General features: G+C 58.2%; 2 protein-coding genes across 3 annotated transcripts in view; one reads left to right on the top strand and one right to left on the bottom strand.

Moving 5' to 3' along the window:
* Positions 1-4,112: 4,112 nt before the first annotated feature.
* On the top strand, positions 4,113-11,686 carry LDLRAD2 (low density lipoprotein receptor class A domain containing 2). The gene is made up of 6 exons (XM_035019013.1): positions 4,113-4,176; positions 5,925-6,368; positions 9,819-9,954; positions 10,644-10,657; positions 11,193-11,321; positions 11,502-11,686. The coding sequence occupies exons 1-6, from the start codon at positions 4,113-4,115 to the stop codon at positions 11,684-11,686; spliced, it is 972 nt and encodes a 323-aa protein (XP_034874904.1).
* A 351-nt stretch (positions 11,687-12,037) lies between these two features.
* The window catches only part of HSPG2 (heparan sulfate proteoglycan 2), a 99,617-nt gene continuing 86,119 nt past the window's right edge, over positions 12,038-25,535 (bottom strand). For both annotated transcript variants that reach the window (XM_035019565.1, XM_035019564.1), the window contains 26 exons: positions 25,300-25,495; positions 24,863-25,042; positions 24,311-24,571; positions 23,922-24,126; positions 23,088-23,185; positions 22,421-22,687; positions 21,774-21,883; positions 21,426-21,573; positions 21,220-21,336; positions 20,465-20,576; positions 19,618-19,762; positions 19,430-19,529; positions 19,158-19,267; positions 18,925-19,033; positions 18,251-18,349; positions 17,677-17,898; positions 17,150-17,394; positions 16,682-16,853; positions 16,468-16,590; positions 16,307-16,363; positions 14,512-14,587; positions 14,343-14,421; positions 14,128-14,198; positions 13,871-13,954; positions 13,378-13,481; positions 12,038-13,210 (listed from right to left, as the gene is read on the bottom strand). In XM_035019565.1, the coding sequence (XP_034875456.1) occupies positions 13,038-13,210; positions 13,378-13,481; positions 13,871-13,954; positions 14,128-14,198; positions 14,343-14,421; positions 14,512-14,587; positions 16,307-16,363; positions 16,468-16,590; positions 16,682-16,853; positions 17,150-17,394; positions 17,677-17,898; positions 18,251-18,349; positions 18,925-19,033; positions 19,158-19,267; positions 19,430-19,529; positions 19,618-19,762; positions 20,465-20,576; positions 21,220-21,336; positions 21,426-21,573; positions 21,774-21,883; positions 22,421-22,687; positions 23,088-23,185; positions 23,922-24,126; positions 24,311-24,571; positions 24,863-25,042; positions 25,300-25,495 (3,663 nt within the window). In that variant the 3' untranslated portion in view covers positions 12,038-13,037. The remainder of the gene's footprint in view (positions 13,211-13,377; positions 13,482-13,870; positions 13,955-14,127; positions 14,199-14,342; positions 14,422-14,511; positions 14,588-16,306; positions 16,364-16,467; positions 16,591-16,681; positions 16,854-17,149; positions 17,395-17,676; positions 17,899-18,250; positions 18,350-18,924; positions 19,034-19,157; positions 19,268-19,429; positions 19,530-19,617; positions 19,763-20,464; positions 20,577-21,219; positions 21,337-21,425; positions 21,574-21,773; positions 21,884-22,420; positions 22,688-23,087; positions 23,186-23,921; positions 24,127-24,310; positions 24,572-24,862; positions 25,043-25,299; positions 25,496-25,535) is intronic.

The raw sequence follows: 25,535 nt of genomic DNA, 5'->3' as shown, positions 1-25,535 counted from the left end.
GCTTAACTAACTGACACTCCCAGGTGCCCCATTTATTTTTAGGTAGGCTCCATACCCATCATGGAGCCCAATGCATTGCTCGAATTCATGACCATGAAATCATGACCTGAGCCAAGATCAAGAGTTGGATGCTTACCTGATTGAGTCACCCAGGTGCCCCTTATTTTTTAAGTAAGCTTTTTTTTTTTTTAAAGATTTTATTTATTTATTTGACAGAGAGAGACACAGAGAGAGAGGGAACACAAGCAGGGGGAGTGGGAGAGGGGGAAGCAGGCTCCGCGTGGAGCAGGGAACCCGATGCAGGGCTCGATCCCAGGACCCTGGGATCATGACCTGAGCCGAAGGCAGACGCTTAACCGACTGAGCCACCCAGGTGCCCCTTAAGTAAGCTTTATGACCAATGTGGAGCTTGAACTCATGACCCTGAGATCAAGAGTCACAAGCTCTACCAACTGAGCCAGCCAGATGCCCCTACATCCTTCTTTTAATTTAATCTTCCTAATAAGCCGATAAGATACTATAGTATTGTCCCTAATTTGTAGATGAGAAAACTGAGGCACAGAGAGGTTAAGTCATTTGCCCAAGGGTCACACAGCTAGGAAATGGGATGTGGGGGGAATATTCTACTCTTCTACTTACCAACCTTATTATCATTATCTGTATTCAGATTTGTCATCATTTAAATGAGACCCATAAGAGTGCCTTCTCTGTGGGGTCATTGTGATGACTGTGTGTGATTAAGCGTGTGGTGAGCTTACAGCCAGTGTCTGGAATGTTGCACTTAAGAAGTGGTCGCTAGAGGGCGCCTGGGTGGCTCAGTTGGTTAAGCGACTGCCTTCGGCTCAGGTCATGATCCTGGAGTCCCGGGATGGAGTCCCGCATCGGGCTCCCTGCTCGGCGGGGAGTCTGCTTCTGCCTCTGACCCTCCCCCTCTCATGTGCTCTCTCTCTCGTTCTCTCTGTCTCAAATAAATAAATAAAATCTTAAAAAAAAAAAAAGAAGTGGTCGCTAGAAATATGACAGAATTAGTTTTTTATTAGTGATTACTTAGATTTTTTTTCTTCAGCTTTGCATTTTATTATTGATATGGTTATTTATGTTCTTAAGGATTGTTGTTGGGGCGCCTGGCTGGCTCAGTCAGTGGAGTGTGCGACTCTTGATCTCAGGGTTGTAAGTTCAAGCCCCACATTGAGTATAGAGATTACTTAAAAATAAAATATTTAAAAATTTTAAAAAATATTTTATTTGTTTGAGAGAGAGAGAATGAGCATGAGCAGGGGGTTGCGGGGTGCAGAGGGAGAGGGAATGGGAGAAGCAGACTCCCTGCTGAGCAGGGAGCCTAATGTGGGGCTCCATCCCAGGGCCCTGAGATCATGACCTGAGCCAAAGGCAGCTACTTAACTGAGCCACCAGGTGCCCCTAAAAAGAAAATCTTTAAAAAAAAAAGGATTGTTGTCAAACTTGGGATAACCTCTATCAAGCACCTTTTATATGTGAGCTATAAGGTTTGGAAGCATTTTCCACAGAGTAGCTTCTGGCTTCATACATTTCAAACCTTATTTCAGCTCCAACACCCTCATAGCAGACGGGCCAGGCATGATAAGGGTCTCTGATTCTGCACCTCCATATCACAACATGGGGGAGGACAGTACAATGAGCATGAGGAATATTCGCGGAAGCCATTTTGGAGCATCCAGAAATAATAAAACCAGACCCGGAAGAAGCTAGAACCCCATTCATACATCCTTCCAAACCCAAACCCAAACCAACCTTCCTTTAGCGAGTGAGAGTCCAAAAACGCCCATGGCATTGAAGCGAGGTGTGTTGGAGGAGACGGGGTAGAAAGAGACAGTGGTCTGATTGTGGTTAGAATATCCTACTTTTGCAACTTTTATAAGACATATAACCCCATACAAGGAATGTGTCCTAAAGCTTAAGCTTCACAGGCTTCATGGTAAATCTTCGTCTGCTGAAGCAGACTCATGTCCTCTCAGAACCCCCAGGCCTGGGCTGGGATGGCGTACAAGGTAGCATCGAATGTCAGCTCCGGCAGGGACAGCCGTTAGAGAGTTTGGGGACCCATGGCTGTTTTTTGTTTGTTTGTTTTTGTTTTATAGAGAGGAAGAGAGAGGGCGAGAGAGCACGAGCACACAAGTGGGGGGATGGGCAGAGGGAGAGGGAGAGAATGTCAAGCAGACTCTGCACTGAGTGTGGAGCCCAACACGGGACTTGATCTCATGACCCTGAGATCATGATTGAGCCAAAACTAAGGTCTGATGCTTAATTGACTGAGCCACTCAGGTGCCCCAGGGCCAGTGGTTTTAACCTTCCCATAGAGTCTTGGGACTCCGAGGTGGTATCTCAAAGGTTACAACTGGGCACTTCTTGAAACGTGGTACACCTGTTTAAGTAATAATATATTTTTTAAGATTTTTATTTATTTATTTGACAGAGAGAGACACACAGCAAGAGAGGGAACACAAACAGGGGGAGTGGGAGAGGGAGAAACAGGTTCCCCGCTGAGCAGGGAGCCCAATGTGGGGCTCGATCCCAGGACCCTGGGATCACGACCTGAGCCGAAGGCAGACGCTTAACGACTGAGCCACCCAGGCGCCCCTAAGTAATAATATTAAGAGTCATCATTCAGCCTAGCATGCACTGGGCACTTTATAATGTGACAGACACTATTCTAAGTATCCCACTTGTATCATGTGACTCAATCCTTACAACAAACCTGTGAAGTTAGAATTATCATTTATATATTAAAGGTTCCATGTAGGGGCGCCTGGGAGTCTCAGTTGGTTAAGTATCTGCCTTCAGCTCAGGTCATGATCTTGGGGTCCTGGGATGCCCCATGTTGGGCTCCCTGCTCAGCAGGGAGTCTGCTTCTCCCTCTCCCTCTGCCCCTCCCACCCGCTCATGCACACTCTCTCTCTCAAATAAATAAATAAAATCAAAAAAAAAAAAAAGGTTCCATGTAAGAAACTTCTGAAAAATTGTTCTTTTTTAAAAAAATTTTTACTTTTAAGTAATCTCTATTCCCAACATGGGGCTCAAACCCACAACCCCGAGATCAAGAGTTGCATGCTCCACTGACTGAGCCAGCCCCACGCCCCATGAAAAACACTGGTCTAATAACAAGTTTTGGAAAATCCTGAAATGATCCAAGTCCTTTCTTTTCTACATGGGGAAGTTGAACCCAGCAAAAGAGAGGTCATGTGCTCAATACTATTTTATTTATTTTTAAATTTTTATTTTTATTTATTTTTATTATTTTTATTTATTTATTCTTATTTTCTGGAGGCCTGCCCTGTGCCAGGCACTGTGCTATGACCTGGGGGTTCAGAGATCAACAAGACCCTTGTGGAACGCGATTTTAGTGGGGCCAATATAATATACACAAGATATCAGTCAGCCCAGTAATTCGAGCGAGTGCTAAGATAATAAATTCTGGGAGATGTGACTGAGAGACAAGGAGGGAGAGTACTAATTCAGATGGAAAGGTGATCTGGGAAGTGTGGTCCGAGGAGGTGACATGTGAGTCAAAACCTGAAAGACCTGAAGAAGCCAGACATGGAACGCTATGGGAGAAGAGCACTCCAGGTGGAGGGAACTGTGAGTGCAAAGGCCCTGGGATAGGCACTCCTGGTCTAGTGCTCCTTTGCCACTCGCTGCCTCTATAGGGCCCTCAAAGCTGCCCTTTGATGTCCTGGGCCTCCCTCAAGCTCAGTCCTAAGGTGTCAACTTATCCAGAGAGTAGCAGCTCTCTGAGGCGCTGGGTCCCCCTCCCAGAAGCCTTGTGGGAGAACCGGATCTGAGTCTCCGCGGTTCCTGTCTGGCAGGGAATGAGTAGACATCTTCCCAGCCTTCTTTCCCCAGGCTCCAGCCTCAGCCCCAAATCTCCACGGCAACCCGAGACACAATCCTGATCTGAAGAAGGATCTGGAGCACAAAGATCACTATAAAGAGACCAGACGGCTAGTGGACTTACCTCCCCTTGCTCCTTGTGTCCTGTCAGCCTGTCTGCCAGGCCCCCATACCCTAGTCTCCCCAAAGACCCCAAACTGAGGATTCTGCAGGTCTGTCCCCTTGCTGGGCACAGCAGGGCCTGGATGGTGCCCCAAAGGCTGCTTCTGCTGGGGGCGGCTGCCCTGGCTGCATCTACTCTGGAGACAGGTGAGCAGGAGGGGGCTTGGCTGGGGTGCACAGGAGAGTCTGAGCCTACCACCCGTAGACACCGTATCCCCATGATGGGCTGGGACCCCTTGACTTGGAGGAGGCTGGAAAGCCTTGTGCCTGGTCTTGTTTGGTACCCCAAACTGCTCTGGGAGGCTGGAGCTCCAAGTCACCCAGAAACAGGGGTCTGGAGTGTGCGTGTGTGTGTGGGGGGGGGGAGGGAATGAACAACACCATGGGCTTTGGGGGCAGATGGTCTGTGTTCACACTCTCAGTGACATCACTGCTCCACCTCTCGGGGTCTGTTTCTTCAGCAGCAAAGTCGGAATAAGGGCCCTTGCTCCTTAAGGGACTATTATTACTGTGCATATGAGATAAATGCGTAAGACATTTAGCGCCTGGCACGTAGAAGGTGCTCAATTCATTCACTCTCCAAACCTCCCTCCTCCCCCGCGGGCCTCCAGGGCAGGGTCTGGCTTTACTAGGTCTGTGCAGATTTGAGAAAAGGCTCCCACATCCTGAGCCCTGATGGCGAATTTCTTCCCCCAAAACCCACATTCTGGTTGGTCCTCAAGATCCACTGGTGCCCCTACCATGCACCAGAAAAGCCACCTCCTCTTCTCCATCTTAACAAAAATCAGAGCTAGTTTGATTATTTGCCTATTATCTCATTCAATCCTCACAACAACTCTGCAGCAGTGAGGATGTTTTGGGATGTAAGTAACAGATACCAAACTAACAGAGTTTAACCTAAATGGATTTATTTCAGTTAGGGAGAGTGGCCATAGGTGATTCCAGAAATGGTTAATTTAGCAGCTCAACCATGTCAATATTTTCCCTGAGTCTCATGACCTCATCCTAGCAAGATGGCTGCTACAGTGCTGGCCATCACATCCTCAGTCAACTGCTTTCAAAAGCAGGAAGAAAGAGGCTCCTCATCACACGGCTCTCCCTTTTCTTTCTTTCTTTTTCTTTTTTTCTAATCAGAGAGGAAAAGCTTTCCCAGGAGTCCCCAGCACACCTCTTCAATCTCATTGGCCAGAATCTGGTCCCATGCCCATCCCTAAACCCCGCAAATTGAATCAGGATAGCAAAGTTTGGTTTAGGCCAATGATCAGGAGAGAGCAACCTACAGCTGAGAGATAATAGGGTTCTTTTATCAAGGAGCAACAGGGAAAGGCTGTGGGGTGGGCGGGTGCCCAGTTGAGTCTACCCCTCCTCGGATAAGATACTAATAATAGCTAACACTTCTGTGACACTCATTAAATGCGCAGCACTGTCCTAAGCACTGAACCCTTACCTGCCCACAGTCCTCTAGTTTCAATTCCAAAATATGAAAAGCTCTGAAAGCCCAAATTCCTTCTTAACTGATTTACTGGCAACACCTGACTTGAACTGATAGGAGGCTGGTTCTTGTCTTTATTTGTCCTGCTTAGGGTTACGTCTGTAGACTTGCTCTAGAAAATGTGCTTGATCATGGAGGGCTGCAACATAATCTCCTGTATTACCCACCTTATCTTTCTAAAATCTGGAAAATTCTGAAACACATCCTAGCGTTTTTGAATAAGAGACTGAGGCCCGAATTAAATTATTCAACCCTCACAAAAGTTCTGAGGTCGGGCAATCATTCCATTTTACCGATGAGGAACCTGAGGCCCAGAGAGGGTGAGTGACTTACTTGGGGTCACACAGCGGGCAGGGCTCGGAACCTGGCCGCGCGGTTCCAGGGTCCGTGCTTTTCCCTGCAGCCGACCCGGTGGACCTCTGCGGGCAGACGTGGCAGGGGGCCGGGCTGCGGCTGCGCTCGCACTCCGCCTCGCGCAGGTTCTACTTCGTGGCCCCGGACACCGACTGCGGGCTCTGGATGCGGGCGGCGGCCGCTGGCGACAGGACCCGCTTCCAGTTCTGCTTCTTCCTGGTCTACAGCTTGGCCGCGGCGGCCCGGGCGCCCCCAGCGTCCCGGGCACCCAACGCCTCCTCCCCCGCGCCGGCCGGCCCGTGCGCCCCCGGGTCCTACCTGCAATTCTACGAGGGCCCGCCGGGGGCGCCGCGGCCCCTGGGGGCCCCTCTCTGCGGCCTGACCATCCCCGCCCCGGTGGCGTCCTCCCGACCCTTCCTGGGCCTCCGCCTGCTTACGAGAGGCCGCCAGCCCCGCGTGGACTTCGTGGGCGAAGCCACCTCTTTCCGGCTGGGTGGGTGCGGGCTGTTGGCCGGGGCCGGGGCCCCCAAGCCGGGGGCAGCTGCGGGCTGGGGTCCCTGGTGTGGCCCCTGCAGTGCCAGAGGATGGGGGGGGTGGGGGGCTGGGGCGTGGGCGGGGTGGGGGTTGGCAACGGGCAGAGCGCGGTCCCGGGAGCGGCCAATCCAGACCCCCGGAGCCTACCCCGTAAATCTGACTCCCCGGGCCGCGTATGGCTGCCCCCCTACCAGCCCCTGACGCTCGCCCGCACACACCCGCCCGGTGCCAACTCCCACACACTCCACGCCTCACACCCAACACCCACACTCATGCACTATTCACACTCATTCACATGACCCCCCCCACGACCGACCCCATATTCACACACCTCACACCTCAACACCCACACACACTGCCCTCATTCACATGACCCTACATTCACACACTTCGTACCCCAACACCCACATTCACACACTGCACAGTCCCCACGCCCTGCACACTCATTCACACAACCTCACACCCACAAACCTCACATCCCAACACCCACGTATATGTGCGTACAACCCACAACTTTGCACTCATTTACACAACTCCACACCCATGTGCCTCACACACTGCAACACACAACCCGCGTGCCTGACATGCTGCCCACTCACACACCTCATACACATACAGTATCACTTTGCATGCTTAGATACAACTTACACACTCTCAAGTTCACACACGGCTCTTCTGTCCTGGGCCAGCCCTGCAGATGAACGCAGAGGGGCTGAGCGGGGTCTCCGGTGACTGTAAGTGACAGATACCCGCTTCAGCAAGGAAAGGGAACTGCTAGTAGTTAATGATCGTTTATTACGCATTGCCTTTGCCCCTGGCGTGCCAGGTCTGTCTCTTGCTCACAGCCGCACGTGCCCGTCTTCTCGTGCTTGTGTTTCGGGATGGGAAACAGGCTTGGGGGGTTAGGTAAAGGGCCCGGGTCTCCCTGCTCACAAGCGGAGCGGCTGGGCTTTAGCGGCTAGAGCACGTCCTCTTGTTCAAATTGAGTTCAAGGCTTTAGCCCCCGCAGGCTCCCCCAGGATCGGAGACGCCCCCCTGTGTCGCAGCAGAGGCTGTGTCCGGTGATGGTGAGCAGGCGAGCTGCCAAAACCCAGAAGACGCCAAAAGCACAGAGAAGCTTTCTTGCCGCCGTTGGCAAGATACCCAGGCTGGGGATTTGAACATGGGGTTGCGAGCACTTTGAGACTGGAGCACGGGGCCATGTGAGGGCCCGCACGGGCTCACCAGGGACTAGACTTCAACGAGCCAGGCCCTGGACAGCCCTTTAAAGCGGAGCTGGTCGGGCAGAGCCCTCGGGCCGTCCCGTGGTCTCTTTAGACAAGGCCCCCACCTTTTTCTCCTCTGGCCTGATGCCTGGCCTGAATTTTGGATTTTATTTTATTTTTTAATTAAAAAAACTTTTTTTTTTTTTTTTGGAGAGAGAGGGAGAGCGCGTGTGCATGAGCAAGAACAGGGGTGGGAGGCAGGGGCAGGGAAAGAAATTTAAGCAGGCTCCAGGCCCAGCACAGAGCCCGTTGTGTGGTTCTATCTCAGGACCCTGAGATCATGACCGGAACCAAAATCAACAGCTGGACGCTTAACCGACTGAGCCACTCAGGCACCCCTGAATTTTGGATTTTAGATTCTTTCTCTCTTCCCCTTAGTCTCTGGCTCTGGGAGGAACTATATGAAATTTGGACCCTAAATCCTTAGTGCCAAGACCAGTGGTGCCTGGGGTCTCCTTTCTGGCTCCTGTAGGCTGTAGCATGCCCAGGGGCCTACGATGTTTTGCAAACAGCTCTCACAGGCTGATTGAGAATTAACCCCTCCTTCCCTCTCTTTCTTTTTCCCTCGCTCTCTTTCTCCCTGTGGCCTTGCCTGCTTGCAAGGTGCAGCTGTCAGCCAGGGAGCCCGGGATGTTGCCACTGCTCTGTGTTTAGCAGGATTGAACTCCTGAAAGAAGGAGGCAGGGACGAGGCCCTGTCACAGGTCTGGCTTCCTCAGATCAGTTTGTCATTTGAATGAAGAAAGGTTCATTTCACACCCTCAGGCCACACACACAGTCCCCTTCACTCACACCTGCAGGCACAGCCTGCCTGGTTCATGCACACACTCGTACATATGACACCCACATATGACCGCCCATACATAACCACACTACTGTTTGTGTTTTCTCTCACATTCATTCTTACACTTACATACCTGCTATATAGTCTTCGTTTTCTTTTGTAGACAAAAGAAACCCAACTCAAGTTGGTTTAGCCAAAAGAGAATGGGGAGGGACTCCTATAACTGGGATATTAAGGTGTTGGTTCAGGTATGGCTGCATCCAGCAGTTCAAGTAAGACACCTGGGCGCTGTCTCCTTGCTCTCTGTCTTTGCATTGTGGGCGTCTGTTTGGCCTCCACTTCAGGCAGCTTCTCTTTCTATCTGGCAGGAGGATGACCCTGCAGCTCCAAGTCCATGGTCACCATTATAGCTCTAACCTCAACAAAATGGAGAGTGAGCATCTTTTCTTATGGTTCTAGCAAAAGTGCCAGGGCCAAATCTGATTAGTCATGTGGGTCATGTGTCCATTTCCGTGGCCAGGAAGTGGAATGCTCTGATTCCCACGCCCACCCCTGAGCCAGGGTTTTGGGCAACCCCACCTGCACCAGCTTTTCTCCACAGAATGAGATGCTAGGTAAGTCAACCTCTCTGCACGCCCTGCGCATCAAGTCATACAATTCGTTCACCTGCGTGCATATTCATTCATTTAACAAATGTTAGGGAGCACCTGCAATGTGCCAGGTGCTGTTCTAGGCTCCAGGGCTACAGCAATGAACGGAAGAGGAGTCCGCGTCCTCTCTGAGCTGACATTATGCGGGAGGCTCAGACCATAAACACGTAATCGAGTGAATCCATGTTCTGTTGAGGTGAGGAGTGCTGCAGAGGGATGGAAGTCAGGATAAGGAGGATCAGAGCGCTGGGGGAGGGTGGCGTGCCATTTTCACGTGGAACTCGGGCCCCCTGGCAGGTAACATTTGAGTGTGGACCTGAAGGGAGTGAGCCATGCAGTTACTTTGGGGAAAGAAGGCCAGGCAGACCCGATGGCAAGTGACCTAAGCTCTCTGGGCCTGTCTTCTGATCTCTGAAATGGGGGTAGTAACAGTGTTTATCATGTAGGGTTATTGTGAGAACTTCAGGAGCTGGGGTGTGAGTGGAGTGCTTAGAGCCATGCCCAGCACAGGGATAGGAACTCAGTAAATGTCAGCCATCAGCGTCATCCTGGTGACCACACACCTGTCTCCCACGGAACACCCACCCATGCTTTCATCTGCAGCTTTCTGCGGCTCGCAGCTCCCACGTTCCCTCACTATAGGGCTACACATCCCTGTGTGTCACGGGCTGGCTCAGGGTTCTCATCTCATGCCTCCCCTCCTGGCCCCAGGAGCCTCTGGCGCCTACTTCCGCTGTCAGAACGGCAGGTGCATACCCCCGAGCCTGGTGTGCGATCGCTGGGGTGTGGACAACTGTGGTGATGGTAGTGACCAGGCTTCTGGGCCACCAGCCGACTGCAGAGGTCAGTGATGGGTGCGGCCCGGGCCCTGCTGAGCAGCTAGGAGGGAAACCAGGGCTAGCTCCCCTTCCCGGGGGCAGGGCCTCAGTGGGGAGGCCGGGGGCAGGGGCATGGCGGGAGAGAATAAGGTGAAGCACAGCAGTGGGGAATCCGTGTAGGCCAGACTATCTGAGGATCAGAGCAAGTTAGAGCCGGAATGACGCTGGAGATGATCTAATCCAGCTGCTTCCAAATGATACTTCAGTGGTGGAAGCTTTTCCTAAGTGAAATTTTGAAGAGGATCAAGACAGCAAAGGGAAGATGCCCTATTTAACTGGACATGGAGGCCCAGGCCCTGGCTGACTGATGTCCCACCGAGGGACCTGAGTTGGACCTTCAAGACTTACTTTGGAAACCATTGTCCAGTCTTGTCTCCCACATTTTATGTATGGGGAAACTGAGGCTTAGGGGAGGAGAAATGTCTTGCCCAAGGTCATAGAGCCAGGGAGTAGCATGACCAGGAATGACCTCTGTGGGCAGGGGGGACCAGAATAGGCCACCCAGGAAGCTCCTTCCTGGGAATCTAAGATGCCACATCCTGCGAACAGGGCTGCTATGTACTATTGAACAGGTTGTTTACTGCAAAAAAACACCTGGCTGAAGGGGCTGATAAACCTAACCTTTTGGAGTTGTCCCAAGTGAAATACCACAGGTAAGGAGCCCAGCACCCAGCATGGTGCTTGGTGCCCAGAGAATGCTCAGTACAGACACATCCCCCTTCTTTCTTTCTTTTTTTTTTTTAAAGATTTTATTTATTTATTTGACAGAGAGACAGCGAGAGAGGGAACACAAGCAGGGGTAGTGGGAGAGGGAGAAGCAGGCTTCCCACGGACCAGGGAGCCCGATGCGGGGCTCGATCCCAGGACCCTGGGATCATGACCTGAGCAGAAGGCAGACGCTTAACGACTGAGCCACCCAGGTGCCCCTGGACACATCCCCCTTCTTGAGAAGTAGCTCCATTTATAAACCCTGGGCACTGGAGCTGGGCCGCATGAGCTCAAGTCCTCCCCTAGCACTTCCGGCTTTGTGACCTGGGCAAGTGACTTAACCTCTCTGTGCCTCACTTCCCTCATGTGTGAAATGGAAATACTAATAGTAACAAACTCAGACAGGTTTGGGGAAACTTCAAGGAGCCCAAGTCAAGCCCTGGAAAGTTCTGTGTGTTCCTCTATTATTTCCCGCTGCAGATCCCTCTCTGGTGCCCAGCCAGGCGGGGAGTAACGGATGGCCCTACGTCCAAGCCCCTGACGCTCCCCCCGGCTCTCAGGTCTGCAGGAACTCTCCAGACGGCCGCCCAGAGCACCCCCCTCGCAGGCCGGGCCCCAGAACAGCAGGGTACAAGCAGCTCCTCTGGGAGGTAGATGGCTCTTGCTTTCCATCCGCTCCCACTCCTCCCACCAAGGTCACACTTGTCCCTCCCCCCGTGACAGGCACGGGGGCCTGAGCGGGCTTTCCCTTTCTTTCGGCAGGCCCCCCGGCTCCGAGGCGTGGCGCTGGTCTCCTCGCTGGTCCTAGTGTCCGCGGGCCTCCTCGTGGGCCTCCTCTGGGGCTACTGCTCGTCCCGCTGGCTGGCCTGGCGGGCTGGTGCCCACGGCCTCTGCCCCGGCTGCACCGCCTGTTACCCGTGTCCGGGCCGGGTGGCTCCTGGGGGGCTGCAGGCCAGTGGGCCGGCCTTGCAGGGTCGGGGAGGACAGCCCTAGAGGCTGTGGCTTCAGAAACAGGAGAGTGGGCTCTGGGGTCAGACAGACTTCGCGTTCCACCCCACCCCCAGGAGGGCCACCTGACCTTGGGCACGTCACCAAACCCGCAGACTCAGTCTGCTCCTCTCCTGCCTTGTGGCTGTCGTGAGGTACACGGGGGCTAAGCGGCCTCGAGGCTCGGGAGGTCGCTGGCACCCTGCTGGATTCGGGAAGGGCAGGGAGCAGGGGCCTCGCTCCCCTGCAGCTGCCTTGCTTCACCCCCGGTGCTCACCTGCCCGGCTTTGCCCGCCCCCCAGCACCCCCTCGGGTTCCACCGAGTCAAGCCCCAGCCAGAGGTGCAGGAAATCGCTGTGGCAGGGATAGCACCGTTTATTAAGAAAGATCAAGACAAAGACCACAGGAGGGTCCCTTCTAGGACACGGAGGCCAGGCGTCCTGACCCCACATCTGCGGGCTGCTGGTGGAGAGGGCACATGCCCCCACATGGGCCCTCGGGCTCCCCACAGATGGGGCAGGGCTGTCATGTCCCCTTCCTGTCCCTCCCAGGCGTGAGTCCTGGCATCTCCCACCCAAGGCACTAACTCTTTTCAACCACCAGTGCCCTCCTCTCCCCATGTCCCCTGGGCCTTCACTTCCAGATCAGTGAGGGGAGGGGGATATGGCCTGGTGGGGGCGGGGAGACCCTCTCAGTGCTGGGTTCTGCCTGTAGCAGCTCCTGGGAAGAGTTGGGGTGGAGTTTCCCTTGCCGCCCCTGAGGGCAGGGGCCCTGGGCCAGGCATTGGGGGGTGGGGGGCGGGGGGGCGGGATGCGGGCCAGGAGGGCTCGGTGGGAGGGGGAGGCTGCCAGGGGCAGGGGGCCCGGCTGGCTAGGCAGAGGTGGAAGGGGCTGGGACACGGGCTGGCGGTGGCGGGCTGGCCTGCCCAGGGGTGAGCTGCCTGGCAAAGGGAGCTGGGGAGGCACCAGGCTGTGGGCTGCGGCTGGCTCCTGTGGGACTGAGGGGCCCGAGGGCTGCTGGACTGGACAGCCCAGCTCTGGGGGGGGAGGGGCTCTCGAGCGGTGGTGACAGTTCGGAGCCCACTCGGCCGCCGTGTCTGACCGCAAGTCCCGGCGGCCCTCTGAGGCACCGGCTCTCATCCAACCTGCCCTACCTACCAGCCTGCGGCTTTGCCCAGGTGTGTTTGTGTAGGGGGGGTGGCACGCCCACCCTCCAGTCCAGCCCAGGGCAGTAGCAGCAAAGCGTGGCATTGCCTCAGTTTCTTACAAAATATTCATCATCATAATATTAATAATAATATACTCGACGTCGTGGGGCTGGGACGCCGCCTGGGAGTCCGTCTGGGGCAGGCGGCTGCCTACGAGGAGCAGGGCCGGGTGTTGGCCCCGGCCTGGGCGCGGTGCTGCAGGTCCTGCGGCTGCGGGGGCGGGGCGCCAGGCTGGGCCGAGTGCAGCACCAGGTTCTTGATACAGCCTGTGATGCCCGAGGAGAACCGGCCCCCGGTCAGTGTGGTCACGTCCGGAGCTCCGCCTGCGGGGACGCGGTGGGGGGCGGGGGGAGAGGACAGGGCCTGTCAGCTCCCGGGGCCCAGGGGCTGAGGAAGGCGGCATGCCCTAGCTCTGCAGGGGCCCCATGCCCTCCCTTGGCCCCGAGGAGGGTGCCCGAGGCCTGCACTGAGGCCCGAGCCCGGGACTTACCGATGTAGATGCTGCCCTTGCTGTTGACTGCCACGTTAGGGCCTGGGGACTGGCCGCTGACCAGCTCCTCACCGTCCACCTGGATGGAGCCTCTCCGGCCCTCTCTGTTGGTGGAATGGGGGTGGGCCCCTCACCACCGGTTCCAAGAGGCCCCCCTCCCTTTGCACAGAGATGCCAGACAGGAAGTCCTGCCCCTGCTTGGAACTCTTTCCTTCCCCCCACTGGATGAGATCTGGCCCCACAAACACAGCTTCCTAGCACCTCCCCCAGCCGTCACCCGTCCCCTCGGGTGCTTGTCTCCCCCCCCGCACCCCCATGGCGTTATGTCCCGCCCTGGAAGTCTGTGTTCAGGCTGGTGGGCTCTTCATCCACCCTGGCTTCAAGTTCTGTCTCCCAGAGCTCAAAGCCTGTCTTGCTGCACGTGGGGGGCGGCGTCCTGTCCCACTCCAGAACTCTGAGCCCCTCGCCCCAGGGCCTGGGCGGGCTCTCTTACCGCAGCGCGGTCACCCGATGCCACTCGCCATCATCGATGGGGTCCTCAGAGACAAGGTGGGCCTCCCCACTGCCCAGCTGGTAGCTGCAGTCACATAGGCCCAAGACAGTGTGAGCTGGGGCAGACGGTGGTGGTATGTGGGGCTGGGGGCCTGCAGCTTCTCGTGGGAGGAGCCGTGGCACCGAGCAGAGGGGGAGCCAACTGAAGTGGTGAGGGCGGCCAGGGAGGGGGAGGAAGGGCCAGGTGCCCGGACCCACCTGAAGACAAGGTGCCCGTCCTGAAGCCCGAGACTGATGAAGTCCTTGCCACGGCCGGCCTCTCCCACGTCCTGCCAGGGAAGCGTGGGGTTGCTGGGGTTCCTGGTCTGGAGAGCCGAGGCCCCTGCCGCTGTGGCCTCGGCCCTCCTCCCTCTCACGGCCCTGGCCACCAGGGGGCTGGGGACCCTGAGACCCGGCTGGCCGCCCACACTCACCACGCCCTGCCAGAGCAAGAGGCCGCTGGCCGTGCGGGTCCGAACCTCCAGCTCGATGGTCTCCGGCACCTCGGGCAGGCTGGGAGTGGAGGAGGTGGGTGAGGGGGAAGAAGGTGCAGATTCCTGTTCCCCTGGCTGGCCCCACCAGCTCCCCCAACACCCGCCTCACCTCCTGGAGAAGATGCGGCCAGGGAGGGCGAGGAAGCCGTCATCGTGGAAATAGGCTCCGTACTGCCCAGGGGCATCTGCGGGATGACGCGGGGGGATGGTGAGGCCCCTGCTCGTCTGCACGGAGCGGCCACCGCACGGGCTCCCGGACCCCCACCTCCACCCCAACGTGTGTTCCTCTGCAGTCTCCAGAGACCCCAGGGGGCTATGGACACAAGTCAGGGGTCTGTGAACTTGGACGGGCAGACACTAGCTCGACCTTCACTCATTCCTCACTGAAATGTAGCAGTTCCTTCCGCTGTGCATGTGGGCAGCAAAGCCAAGGAGCCATAGTGGGGCACTAACACGTTTCCTTATCACGTGACAGTGGTTACAGACACTTCAGGGCTTCCTGAAATTGTGGTAGCTCTTAGGGCCACCAGTCGATCTCGTTATGTAGTGTGTTCCTACAGAAGCTCATATGTTACAAATCAGAAAATTCTAAATATTTTGAGAAACTTATTTCAGTACAATTGGTTTCCTCTGAAATCCTATGTGTTTTATTTTACGTAGTCAGTAGGGTCCAGATAGGGTGACCAATCGTCCCTATTTGCTGAGTCCTGTCCTGGTTTTAGTTCCTGAAGTTCACATCCCGAGAAACCCCTCAGTCCTGAGCAAACTGGGAGAGCTGGTCACCTAGGTCCATGGCACATGCAAGGTTCAGAACCTTTGTGTTCCCTCTATCCTACAGAGGTGAAGACAGGCTGGGGGCAGGGTGTGAGTGACCTGCCCAGAAAGCCGGAAGCCAGCATGGCAACCCGGACCTTTAGGCCCCAACGTCCATACTGTGTGTGGTTTTAGCATCCCCAGCCCTACCTGCTTGGACCCAGCCAACAGGCCAGTCCTGGTCCCTGTGGGCCTACAAGGGTAGGGAACGCTTGGCCACCCTCCGCCCAATGATGCGAACAGCGAACGCTTCCCAAGCACCTGCTATGTGCCAAACAACGTGCGGGGAGCGTCACAGGAAAGCATCCTTTCATTTAAAGGGATCCTTACAATAATCCTATGGTTTAGATATGATGTTAACAAAAGCTAACGTTCTGTACCCACTGTCGACTAGACATTGTTCTAGGCATTTTAAGTACATTGAATAATTGTACCCTGACACAAACTTTTATCCAACCCTCGTGGAAGGATGTCACTTCTCTTTATTTTACACATAAGGAAACTGAGGCACAGAAGGGTATGTGACTCACCCGAGGGAACACAGCTAGTAGATGGCAGGGCTAGGATTTGAATCCAGAGCCCGTGTTCTTAGCCACTCTGCCACTACCTCTCCTATCACATTAGTGGGAAATAAGAAGATGGGTATCTACAAAGCAGTTGGCCCAGCATTTGCGAATGTTCAATAAACACTGATTTTTAAGAAACGATCATTGCTTTTAAATAGACTGTGGAATCCTTGAGAAGGAAGGTCTTGCCTTGTTCATCTTATATTTCCTGCCTCCAGGGCGAGGATGGGCACGCAAGGGTTTGTTGACAGGATGTGTGAACGTAGAGGAGGAAACTGAGGTCAGAGTGGCTCAAGGACGCACGCCGGGGCCGCCGAGCCAGCTCAGCTAGCCCGTAAGTACAGGGCAGGAGCCAGCTCTGTGTTGCCGGGCTCTTCTTTATTCTGTCCCTCTGAGCCCAGTGAGCCTCTCACGTGGCCTTGTCTTGCTCACAGGCCGGAACTGAGAGTGTGGGCTCCCTGGGAGAGGGGCTGCGACGGGAAGCCGAGGAGGAGATGGGCCTCTCTGGCCACAGGAAGTACGTACCGTTGCCCCCGCTGCCTTCCAGATGCCACTCAGATTCCGCCGTGCCTTGTCCAGGGCCTGTGAGGAGAGGCAGGTGCGGTCGGCGGGCAGAGACACGGCGGGTCCCGTGCGCCGCGCCCCAGGGCCCCGAGCGGGAGGTGGGGAGGAGCCAGGCCAGTTACCTTGTTGGCAGCGGGGGCCAGAGAAGCCGGGGGGACAGAGGCAGCGGGTGCCCTGGCAGGTGCCCCCGTGCAGACAGGGCTCATGGAGCTGGCAGGGGCTCTCCTCGTGCTCACAGAGGTCTCCTGCGGGCCAGGGCGCCGTGAGCGGGCGGGGGCCGCGGCGGCCACCCAGCACCCTGCGCCCTCCCCGCCGGGGCCGGGCAGCCTGGCTCACCCGTGAAGCCAGCCGCGCACAGACACTGGAACTCGTACTCGCCGGCTGGCATGCAGGTGCTGCCGTGCCGGCAGGGCTGGCGCTCGCACGGGGAGCTGGTGTAGCACTGCCCGACGCCCCGGCTGCCCAGGAAGCTGTAGGTGAGGTCCAGCCGCTTCCCGTTCACCGACACCTGTGGGCACAGGGACGCTGAGGGGGCCCTGGGCAGGCCGGGGCCAGAGGCCGAGTGGCCCGGCGGAGGGGAGCTGGGAACCTAAGCGGAAGGGACTCTCGCGCCGGCGAGGGAGGCACCTGAGCTGAATGCCTCCTGCGAGCCAGGGACGTCCGGCAGCGCGGTCACTCCTCGAAGGAGGTGTCACTACCCCCGTTTCGCAGAAGAGGGAACGGAGGCTCGACGGGAAGCGGTCTGGGCTCGCTGCGGGCGGAGGGGCCGGCTTGCACCCTCCCCTCCTCTCCCCTGCTCCTCACCTCGCCCATGCAGCCGCGGAAGTGGGCGCTAACGTTGGCGGCGGGGGGCAGCCGCACGGAGGGCTCCACGCCCCCGAGGTAGAGGACGGTGTGCAGGTTGAGGCCCTGGCTCTTGCCCGGTGAGGAGCGCAGCACCGGGGCTCTGCTGTTCACGCGCAAGCTGCCGTCCTTGTTCAGACGCTCGGCAGACACTCGGTGCCAGTGGCCCAGGGCCAGGGGCTCGGGGCTCCGCAGCACGGCCAGCCCTGGGGCGGGGGGGGAATGCCAGACAGGGATGGTGTGCGCGGAGGGCCCCCCCCCCCCCAACGGGCACTTGAGCGGATAGGGTGGTCCAGGAGGAACCCGACAGAGGCCTAGGGGACTTGCTTAAAGTCACAAGTGGAGCGAAAGAACGTGAGCGAACAGGGGACTTCAGTTGGTCTGACTTCGGAAGTTATTCCTCCAACCCTCCTTGGGCCTTGGGGAGCCGAGGGGGGTTGCAGAGCTTGGCACCTAGAGCCCACCTGCCTTCAGCGTCTGGTGCTCACCTGACCCTAACTCGTAGCGGAACTCCAGGTGGCCGCCGACCATCGCCAGGGACACGAAGTCCTCCACAGGCCCGCTCTTCCCCCCGCTGAACACCAGGATGCCGTCGGGCGCCAGAGGCTTGAACTCAACGTCCAGGCGCAGCTCGTGGTGTGTGTTGGTGAGGGCGGGCAGTGCCAGGTAGGAGCCCGTGCCCGACATGGAGGGGGTGGTCACTGTCACACCTGCGGCACCACAGCTCAGCCAGGGGCAGTGGGGGCACCGGCGTCCCTGCCCGGCCCGCCCCAGACCCCGGGGCTCCGGACCAGCTGGCTAGGAGCTGCCAACCACAGGAGCGCCTGCCCTCGGGCACCGCAGACCAGGCTGGAAGGGTCTCCAGGGTGGGGAGGGGGTTGCTTCACAGACCCTCATGGGAGAGATTCAGGCTGGGCAGAGGCTTAGCCAAGTGACTCTAAGGCCCTCTGGCTCTGGACTCATATTACCATCCACGGGGCCCTTTGTGGCCTCAGAGTGTCCCTGCCCAGCTTCCCCCATGCCTCCTGGGCTCCCCGGGGACTCAGGTCCGGCTCCACTCACCTTCCTCACACCTCACCCCTGAGCGGCCCAGGTGGCAGCGACAGGTGTAGCCTCGGCCATCAGGACGGTTCACACAGGTGGCGTCTGGCCCACAGGCCTCTGGGGGACAGAGGGGCCAGCAAGAAGGACAATAAGGTGGCCCGGGAGAGGGTGGGGTCCTGACATTACAGGCTTACCTACTGCACTCGGGGGCCTTGGCCAGCCTGGGAGGACTGCATCAGGAGACTGGGCAGGAGGAATGGATGACGGTGGGGTAGGGGGGCACCAAGGAGGCTGGGCGGGGGACAGCATGGGAGGGGAGTGCAGGAGTGATGGGGTAACAGTGTGGGGTGCTGGGTACCTGGGAGGCAGGTCATGGGCTGAGTGCCTTGGTGAGAGATGGGAAGGTGGTAAGAACCTGGGGTGGTGAGAGGCTGGGGGGGGGGGTTGCCTGGCAGCAGCGATGGGGGTAGGACGAGTAGCTGGGCACCAATGACGGGGGTGAGAACTTGGGGAGCACAGTGGGTGATAGGGTGGCAGGGATGGAAGTCAGTCTCTGGGAGGAGTGGCGAGTCCTTGGGTGAGAGTGTGGTTAAGTACTATGGTCAGCTGTGCAATGGGTGGATATGGAGGGGCAGCTATGGGCAGAGGCAAGCACCCGGGGGTGGCAGCGATCGGAAGGGTGGGTCACACACCTGGGTGGCAGTGCAGGGCCTGGGAGTGCTCACAGCGGCTCCCGGTGAAGCCAGCCGGGCAGATGCACACGTAGCTGCTGCTCTCTGAATCCTGACATTGGCCCCCATTCTGTGAAGCCGCCCCCAGAAGTCAGGCGGAGAACCCCCTGGCTCTCCCCCACTTCCCACGGGGGCTGCCCCGGCGGAGGGCAGTGGCCAGGGGCAGTGAGGTGGCACGTTCGGTGTGGGGTTACCTGGCACGGCCGGTCCCGACAGGTGGGGCAGTGGGAGATGCCATGCGCGGTAAGGTTGAGGTCGTGGAAGACGATCTCCTCGCCCTGGATGCACAGCTCCCGGACACAGCCTGGGCGGAGGGTGGCCACGATGAGAAGGGGGGCGGTGCCGGGAGGCCTGCCCAGCCCCAGCCCGCACCCCGCAGCGCTCTCCCAGGCTCCCATGGGCTCCGCCAGCCAGCCAGCCAGCCAGCGGAGGCTCGGCCAGGCACAGCGGCAGGGCGGGGGCTCACCTACGAAGCCGCTGCTCAGCCCCGCCTTGGAGATGGCACCGTAGTCGGGGTAGCCGCCCAGGTAGAGCTCCTCATTTAGGTCCAGGCCCTGGAACTTGCCCTGGGGAGTGGAGAAGCCGGGGATGGTGGACAGGGGCTGGGCAGAGGTGGGGAGGGGGCTGGAAATGGGGGCACCGGTGGGGCCTCACCTGAGAGGTCCCGTTGACTGGGGCCAGGCTGCCCACGATCAGGGAGCCCTGGGTAAGGCTGCGCAGCAGGGTCACGGTGTGGAACTGGCCCAGCGCCAGCGGTGTGGGGTGGCGGATGGTGGCCATGCCCGAGCCTGCGTCAAACCTGCTCCCCGGGATGGGACCAGGGCGGGGGAGAGCGTACAGGGCTGGTCAGAAGGGCCTGGCAGGGGGCCTAGCCTGGGAAGGGGTGATGTCACCATTTCCTGCAGTTCTGATCTAGTTCCTGTCCCTGCCTTGTCCCCCCAACCCTATCACCCACCCCCAGCTTGCCCCAACCCTGCCCCTTCCTCAGATCCTCTCTTCCCCTGCCCACCCCCCCCCATCCCTAGAGCTTATCCAGAGCAGACCCCAGGGTGCTAACAGCCCTTGGCTCCATGGCCCTGGAGATCACCTTGTTGTTTTCCCCCTCTATGGCTGCTCTTCCGCAACCAGAATATCTATTTCCCCAAGGCCAGAACTTGATCTCTCTGTATCAGTGCCTGGCACAGAGTAGGGGTCCAGCAAATAGTTTCTGAGCGAATGAATGAACGAATCCCAGTCTGCAGGAGTCCCATCCGGTAAAGAAGCGCTCAGCATCACTGAGCATCTCTGCCGCAGTTTTGTGCAAGTCTAGGCGGCTTCCTCCTGCACCTGGCCGACACACCGTGCCCACTCCAGTAGATCAAGCAGTCACCAAGGGTAACGGCCGCACCTCCTCCTTCCTCCTTCATTCAACTCAGTCCAGGGTGGTGTGTGCCTGACCGAAGCCCCGCAGTCTGGTTCCCCAGCCCCCTTCCCTTGTAAATGGGGAGGGCAAGGGTCTCACCGGAACTCGGGCCTTCCCCCAACGAGGCCGAAGGAGATGAAGTCGGGCTGCCTGTTGGCCAGGTTGGTGGGGCTCCCCGGGATCCGCTTCTGGCCATTATACAGCAGCATCCCTGGGGTGGGGGGGCGGGGAGCACAGCCGTGTCAGGGCCTCCCACCAGCCACGGGCTCCCTGTGCGCCTAGCCCCGGGAGTGAGTGACCGCAGCCGGGGAGCCTTCACTCTCCAGCTCCCACCCCTCCCTCTGCATGCTCGGCACAGCCAGGGCCTTCTCGCTTTCTCCGGATGCCCTTGCACAGGGCTGGCTCAGAGCCCCTCAAGACACGGAATTTGCTTCACTCACACTGGAGGGCCTACCTGCAGGAGGACAGGGAGGCAGAGACTCACCGGAGTAGAGAAGGAGGCCTGGACAGGGAAAGTCAGAGAGCCGTAGGAGATGGAGGGAAGAGAGAGAGAGAGAGAGAGAGAAAGAGAGAAGGGAAGTCTGAGAGATGGAGACAAAGGAGGGAAGGAGGACAGAATGAACAGAAAGCTGGGACAGGAGGTTGGGTGCGGGTGCACCCATCAGAGGTGGGAGGTACTGCTGAGTGGGGCATAGAGACAGGAGGAGGCACGAGAGAGGGCCCAGATGGCAGGCCTGGGGTCCCGAGACAGGGAGCTGAGGGAGGTGGGTAGGACGGGGGACCATGATGGCTCTGAGAGTGGTGGTGCTTACTCCAGGAGATCCCCACCCCACGGCAGCCCATCTCCTGCTCACCATCGGCTGAGTCGGGTCGGAAGGTGATCTTGATCTCGAACTTCCTGTAGGCGTCTTTGATGGTGGGCAGTGGCAGGAAGGAGTGGGGGGTCTGCGTGAAGTAGGGCACCACCCGCTCTGCGGGCAGAGAACACAGCTAGAAACCATGCCCCCCCAGCAGCGGGCAGGGCACTGCCGAGTCCGGAGTCTGGAAGGTGTCGTCTTACCCGGCACCTGCAGATGGGCAAAGGCTTTGACCTTGCCCTGGCGGTTAGTGGCCGTGCAGACGTAGGTGCCTGCGTCCTGAGGTCGGACGGAAGGCAGCAACAGCATGTTGTTTTCCAGGCGGCTGTCGGGTGGCAGGTTACCATCCAGCTGCAAACACACCCGCACTCTGGAGCCGGGCCTTGCGCGCACCTCCGCAGGGCCTGCCTCCCACCTCGCCGCAGGCCCGCCCTTAAACACTGGGCACGTACTCTGTGCCGAGCCCGGGCCAGGTCCTGGGGGCACCGAGACCGTGAAGACCCGGTCCCTGCCCCTCAGGCATGCCTGCCGCGCCCCTGCCCGATACTTACCTTGCTCCAGGTGATGTCAGGAGTGGGGTAGCCAGAGGCCATGCAGGGGAAGGTGGCTGCAGAACCAGCAGGTACACGGACCTCTGGGGGCGTTGAGATCTGGGGCAAAGCTAGGAGTGGGGAAGGAGACACGGGCCATCAACCCAATGACAGCCACCATTTGAGAGCCCAGCCTGTGTCCTGACTCATTCTATCCTCACACTAGCCCCCGAAGGGAGGCGCTGCATCCCCAGGTCACAGATGAGGCTCCCTGCTGGTTGCACACGTGGAACTGGGCAGTTGGGGCTCAGGGACGGGTCCGTTGGACCCCGCAGCCCGAGACTCTTCAACACACCCCGGCGGAACGTTGTGCCGCCCCCTGGGGACCTGAGGGGGCACTAGGACAGGATGCAGCGTTCAGTCTGGGGGCAGGGCATGGGGGTTGGGGTGAAAAGGAGCTGCCTTTGAAGATGACACAGATGCGTGTCGGCCCTGCGTTCCCTGCTCTTTTGCACTCTCGCGTGTCTGTTTTGTGTTTAGGTCGTCTCTGCCATCAGACTGGGCCGTGGGGCTCCGTCATCAGAGCAGGTGCTCTCGTGGGTGACGACTGCGTGTCCGCTTTGCTGGTGATGCCCCCTGTCCCCGCGGAGGTCCCTGCTGGCCTTCACCTTGTACAAGCAGCAGCACGTGGGACTGGGTGGTGCCCGCAGCATTGGTCGCGGTGCAGCGATACTGTCCTGCGTCAGTCAGCTCCACGTGGGCGATCCTGACGATGCCTCCGCTCTGCACGATGCCAGGTCGCAGGCGCCCCCCAACTTTGCTCCACGTCACCTGAGGCTTGGGGTCACCCAGGGCCAGGCATTCGAACTCCACGGCGTGGCCAACCACCACGGTCTGCACGGAGGTCCGGATGTTGATGAGCACCGAGGGCAGGGCTGGGGAGGAGGGAAGCGGAGGCAGAGTGAGGCCAGCCAGGCTGCCGTGGGCCTGGCCCAAGGACATGAACCCTGGAGCCCCTGGCCTCCAGGTGCTTTCTCGTGCATTCACTCATGAACACGCGCACTCGTCTGCTCTTGGTTGTAGGTTCGCTCACTTGGGCATCTGCTGTCCTTCTTCACTGGTTGGTCTGAGCACCCACTCGCTCCACCCATCTCCCTTCTTCCCCCGTCCCCTACGATATTTGTCAAGCCCCCCTATGCTACCCGGGTCACAAGCAAGATACAATCAAGTAATTCTCTTTATTCATAGGCATCGAAGGGGCTTCCTGGGGAACACAGTCCCCGTGCCCCTCATCTCTGTCTCCTGCTCTTAGGAGGCCTGAAGCCACCATCCTACCTTGGACAACCAGCTGGGCACTGGCCTGGGCCTGTCCCCACGGTCCATGGGCCTGGCAAACATATGTCCCTTGGCAGCTCTGGTCCAAGTTCTGGATTCTGTAAAGAAAAAGTAATAAGACATCAGTGAATAAAAACAACTGACAAGAATGCTTTGCGATGGCGTGGAAGTTCAAAGCCACCAGAGATTGGCACACGATGTAAGCTTCTGGTCTCCCACTAACCACGTGAGGTAGGGCAGGCAGGCAGACCAATGTCACCACACCCATTTTAGGTTAAGACCTTATGGTCAGATCTCAAGATCACACACCATTACAGAACAGCAGAGCTGAGAACGGGGTCATGTGTATCTTTCCAGCCCCAGAGCCCGTTCCCTCTCCCCTACACTACTGATAAGAATACAAATATGAGGGACGCCTGGGTGGCTCAGTCAGTTAAGCGCCCGCCTTCGGCTCAGGTCATGATCCCAGCGTCCTGGGATCGAGCCCTGCATTGGGCTCCCTGCTCAGCGGGGAGCCTGCTTCTCCCTCTGCCTGCTCCTCTCCCTGTTTGTGTTCTCTCTCTCTCTGACAAATAAATAAATAAAATCTTTTTTAAAAAAAAGAATACAAATATGAGCCACTGTTTACTGAAGGCCTTCCACGTGCTTTAGATAATCTCATGTGGTCTCATATAACCCATCGTACAGCTGAGAACACTCAGGCTCAGAGAATGGAAGTGACTTGCCCAAGGACACAGTTTCATACTGAGCCCCACAGGACAGGTATCCTAACAGTCCCCCTGTGCACCTTGGGCTGGGGTGCTCAAGTTCAGCCTGGCCTGCCCCCTGACTCACCGGAGCACCCCATCCTGCACACTGTGGCCAGGAGGCAGCTGACCCCCTTCCTTGATCCAACGGAGCTGGGTGCCCCGGTCAGTGGGCACGGCACAGTGGAACTCGACACTGGCCCCCATGCTCTTGGTCTCCAGCTGAGGTGTGACCTGAACGACGGGCGTGGATCCTGCTGGGATGGCAGTGGCCGGGACGGAGCCAGAGGGGCCTGTGGGGACATGTACGAGGTTCTCTGTGTGTGTGTGTGTGTGAGAGAGAGAGAGACAGAGAAAGAGAGCAGGAGATCCCTGATGCCTCCCCCTCCCAGGACCCAGAAAGTGCCCATCCTGACATGCAAGGGATGTTCTTTTCCTAGGAGCCGCTTCTGCCCCGCCTGAGCCAGGGCTGCTCACCTTGAACAAGCACCTGGGCGAAGGCCTCTGCTGAGCCCACCTTGTTGGTGACCTGGCAGTGGTAGCGGCCTGAGTCCTCGGGGGCCGCGGGCTCAAAGCGCAGCAACTCGTTCCTGGCGGTCACCCTCCCAGGGAGGCTGCCACCCACTCGGCTCCACTGGAAGGTGAGCGGGGGTGTCCCATGAGCCAGGCACTGGAGCTGCACTGTCTCCCCTGCCCGCACGGAAGCGTGTTCCGGGACCGTGGTGGCGTACGGCGGGCCTGGGGGGGGGGGCGGGGCACAGAGGTCAGGGCATGGAAGAGCAGCGGTCAGGGTGGGAGCAGGTGTGGGACCCAGGCGCTTTGCCAAAGGACCAGGGAAGCTGAACGGGAAGCAAGGGTCCCAGGAGGGGAGGTGGGTCTCAGACTAGGGCCGGCTCTGGGGGGGCTGAGGGGCACAGGGCCCCCTGCATGACACTCCTGGGGTTCTGTCCAGGGTGTAGCCCGGCTGGGGGCTCCGAGCTCCATGCAGGGCACAGAGGGTAGCTCAAGGAGGGCGGACGAGTGTCTTACTCTCCACGTGCAGGGCGACGGTGGCCTCAGCGTGGCCGGCGGGGCTGGTGGCGTTGCAGATGTATTGGCCTGAGTCCTGCTGGGCTACGCGGGGGATGATGAGTGTGTCACCTTCCAGCCGGTGCTGCCAGGGCAGTGGGGAGCGCAGCTTGGACCAGTGGATGGTGGGCGTGGGGCTGCCTGTGGAGTGGAGTGAAAGACCACAGAGGTCACCAGGCTGCCCTAGGGATGAGCTGGGCATGAGGATGGTGAGGCAGCGACTGGGTGATCTCGTCCCTTCATGGGGATCACTGCGTGGGCACCTCAGCCATCACTGGGTGGTGCCAGCAACAAAGTCCCCTCCCTGGGTGCGCTATCATCTTCGGACCTCGTGTCTCCCATTCAGGCCCCAGGCCCGCACTGCTCTGCCTGCCCTGTGTGCCAGCCCCCGTCCACACCTGTGGCTGAGCAGCGCAGGGTGGCTGTGTGTCCAGCCTCTACAGTCAGCTCGGCTTCTTCAACTTGGGCCTGCGGGGCCCCTGGGGCCACAGCACCCGTGTCCACAATCACTTCCACCCGCTTCTGTGCTGTGCCCAGTGCGTTCTGAGCCAGGCATACGTAGGTGCCTGCATCTGATGGTTTAGCTGATGAGATCTGGAAGAAAGCAAGGATGCTGGGTAAGTGGGCACGGATG

Source organism: Mirounga leonina, unplaced genomic scaffold (genome assembly GCF_011800145.1).
Source record: "Mirounga leonina isolate KUSES-001 unplaced genomic scaffold, KU_Mleo_1.0 Mir_173, whole genome shotgun sequence".
NCBI classification, from domain to species: domain Eukaryota; kingdom Metazoa; phylum Chordata; class Mammalia; order Carnivora; family Phocidae; genus Mirounga; species Mirounga leonina.
Note: the sequence above shows the minus strand (reverse complement) of the source record. Positions and strands in the feature narration are given on the sequence as shown.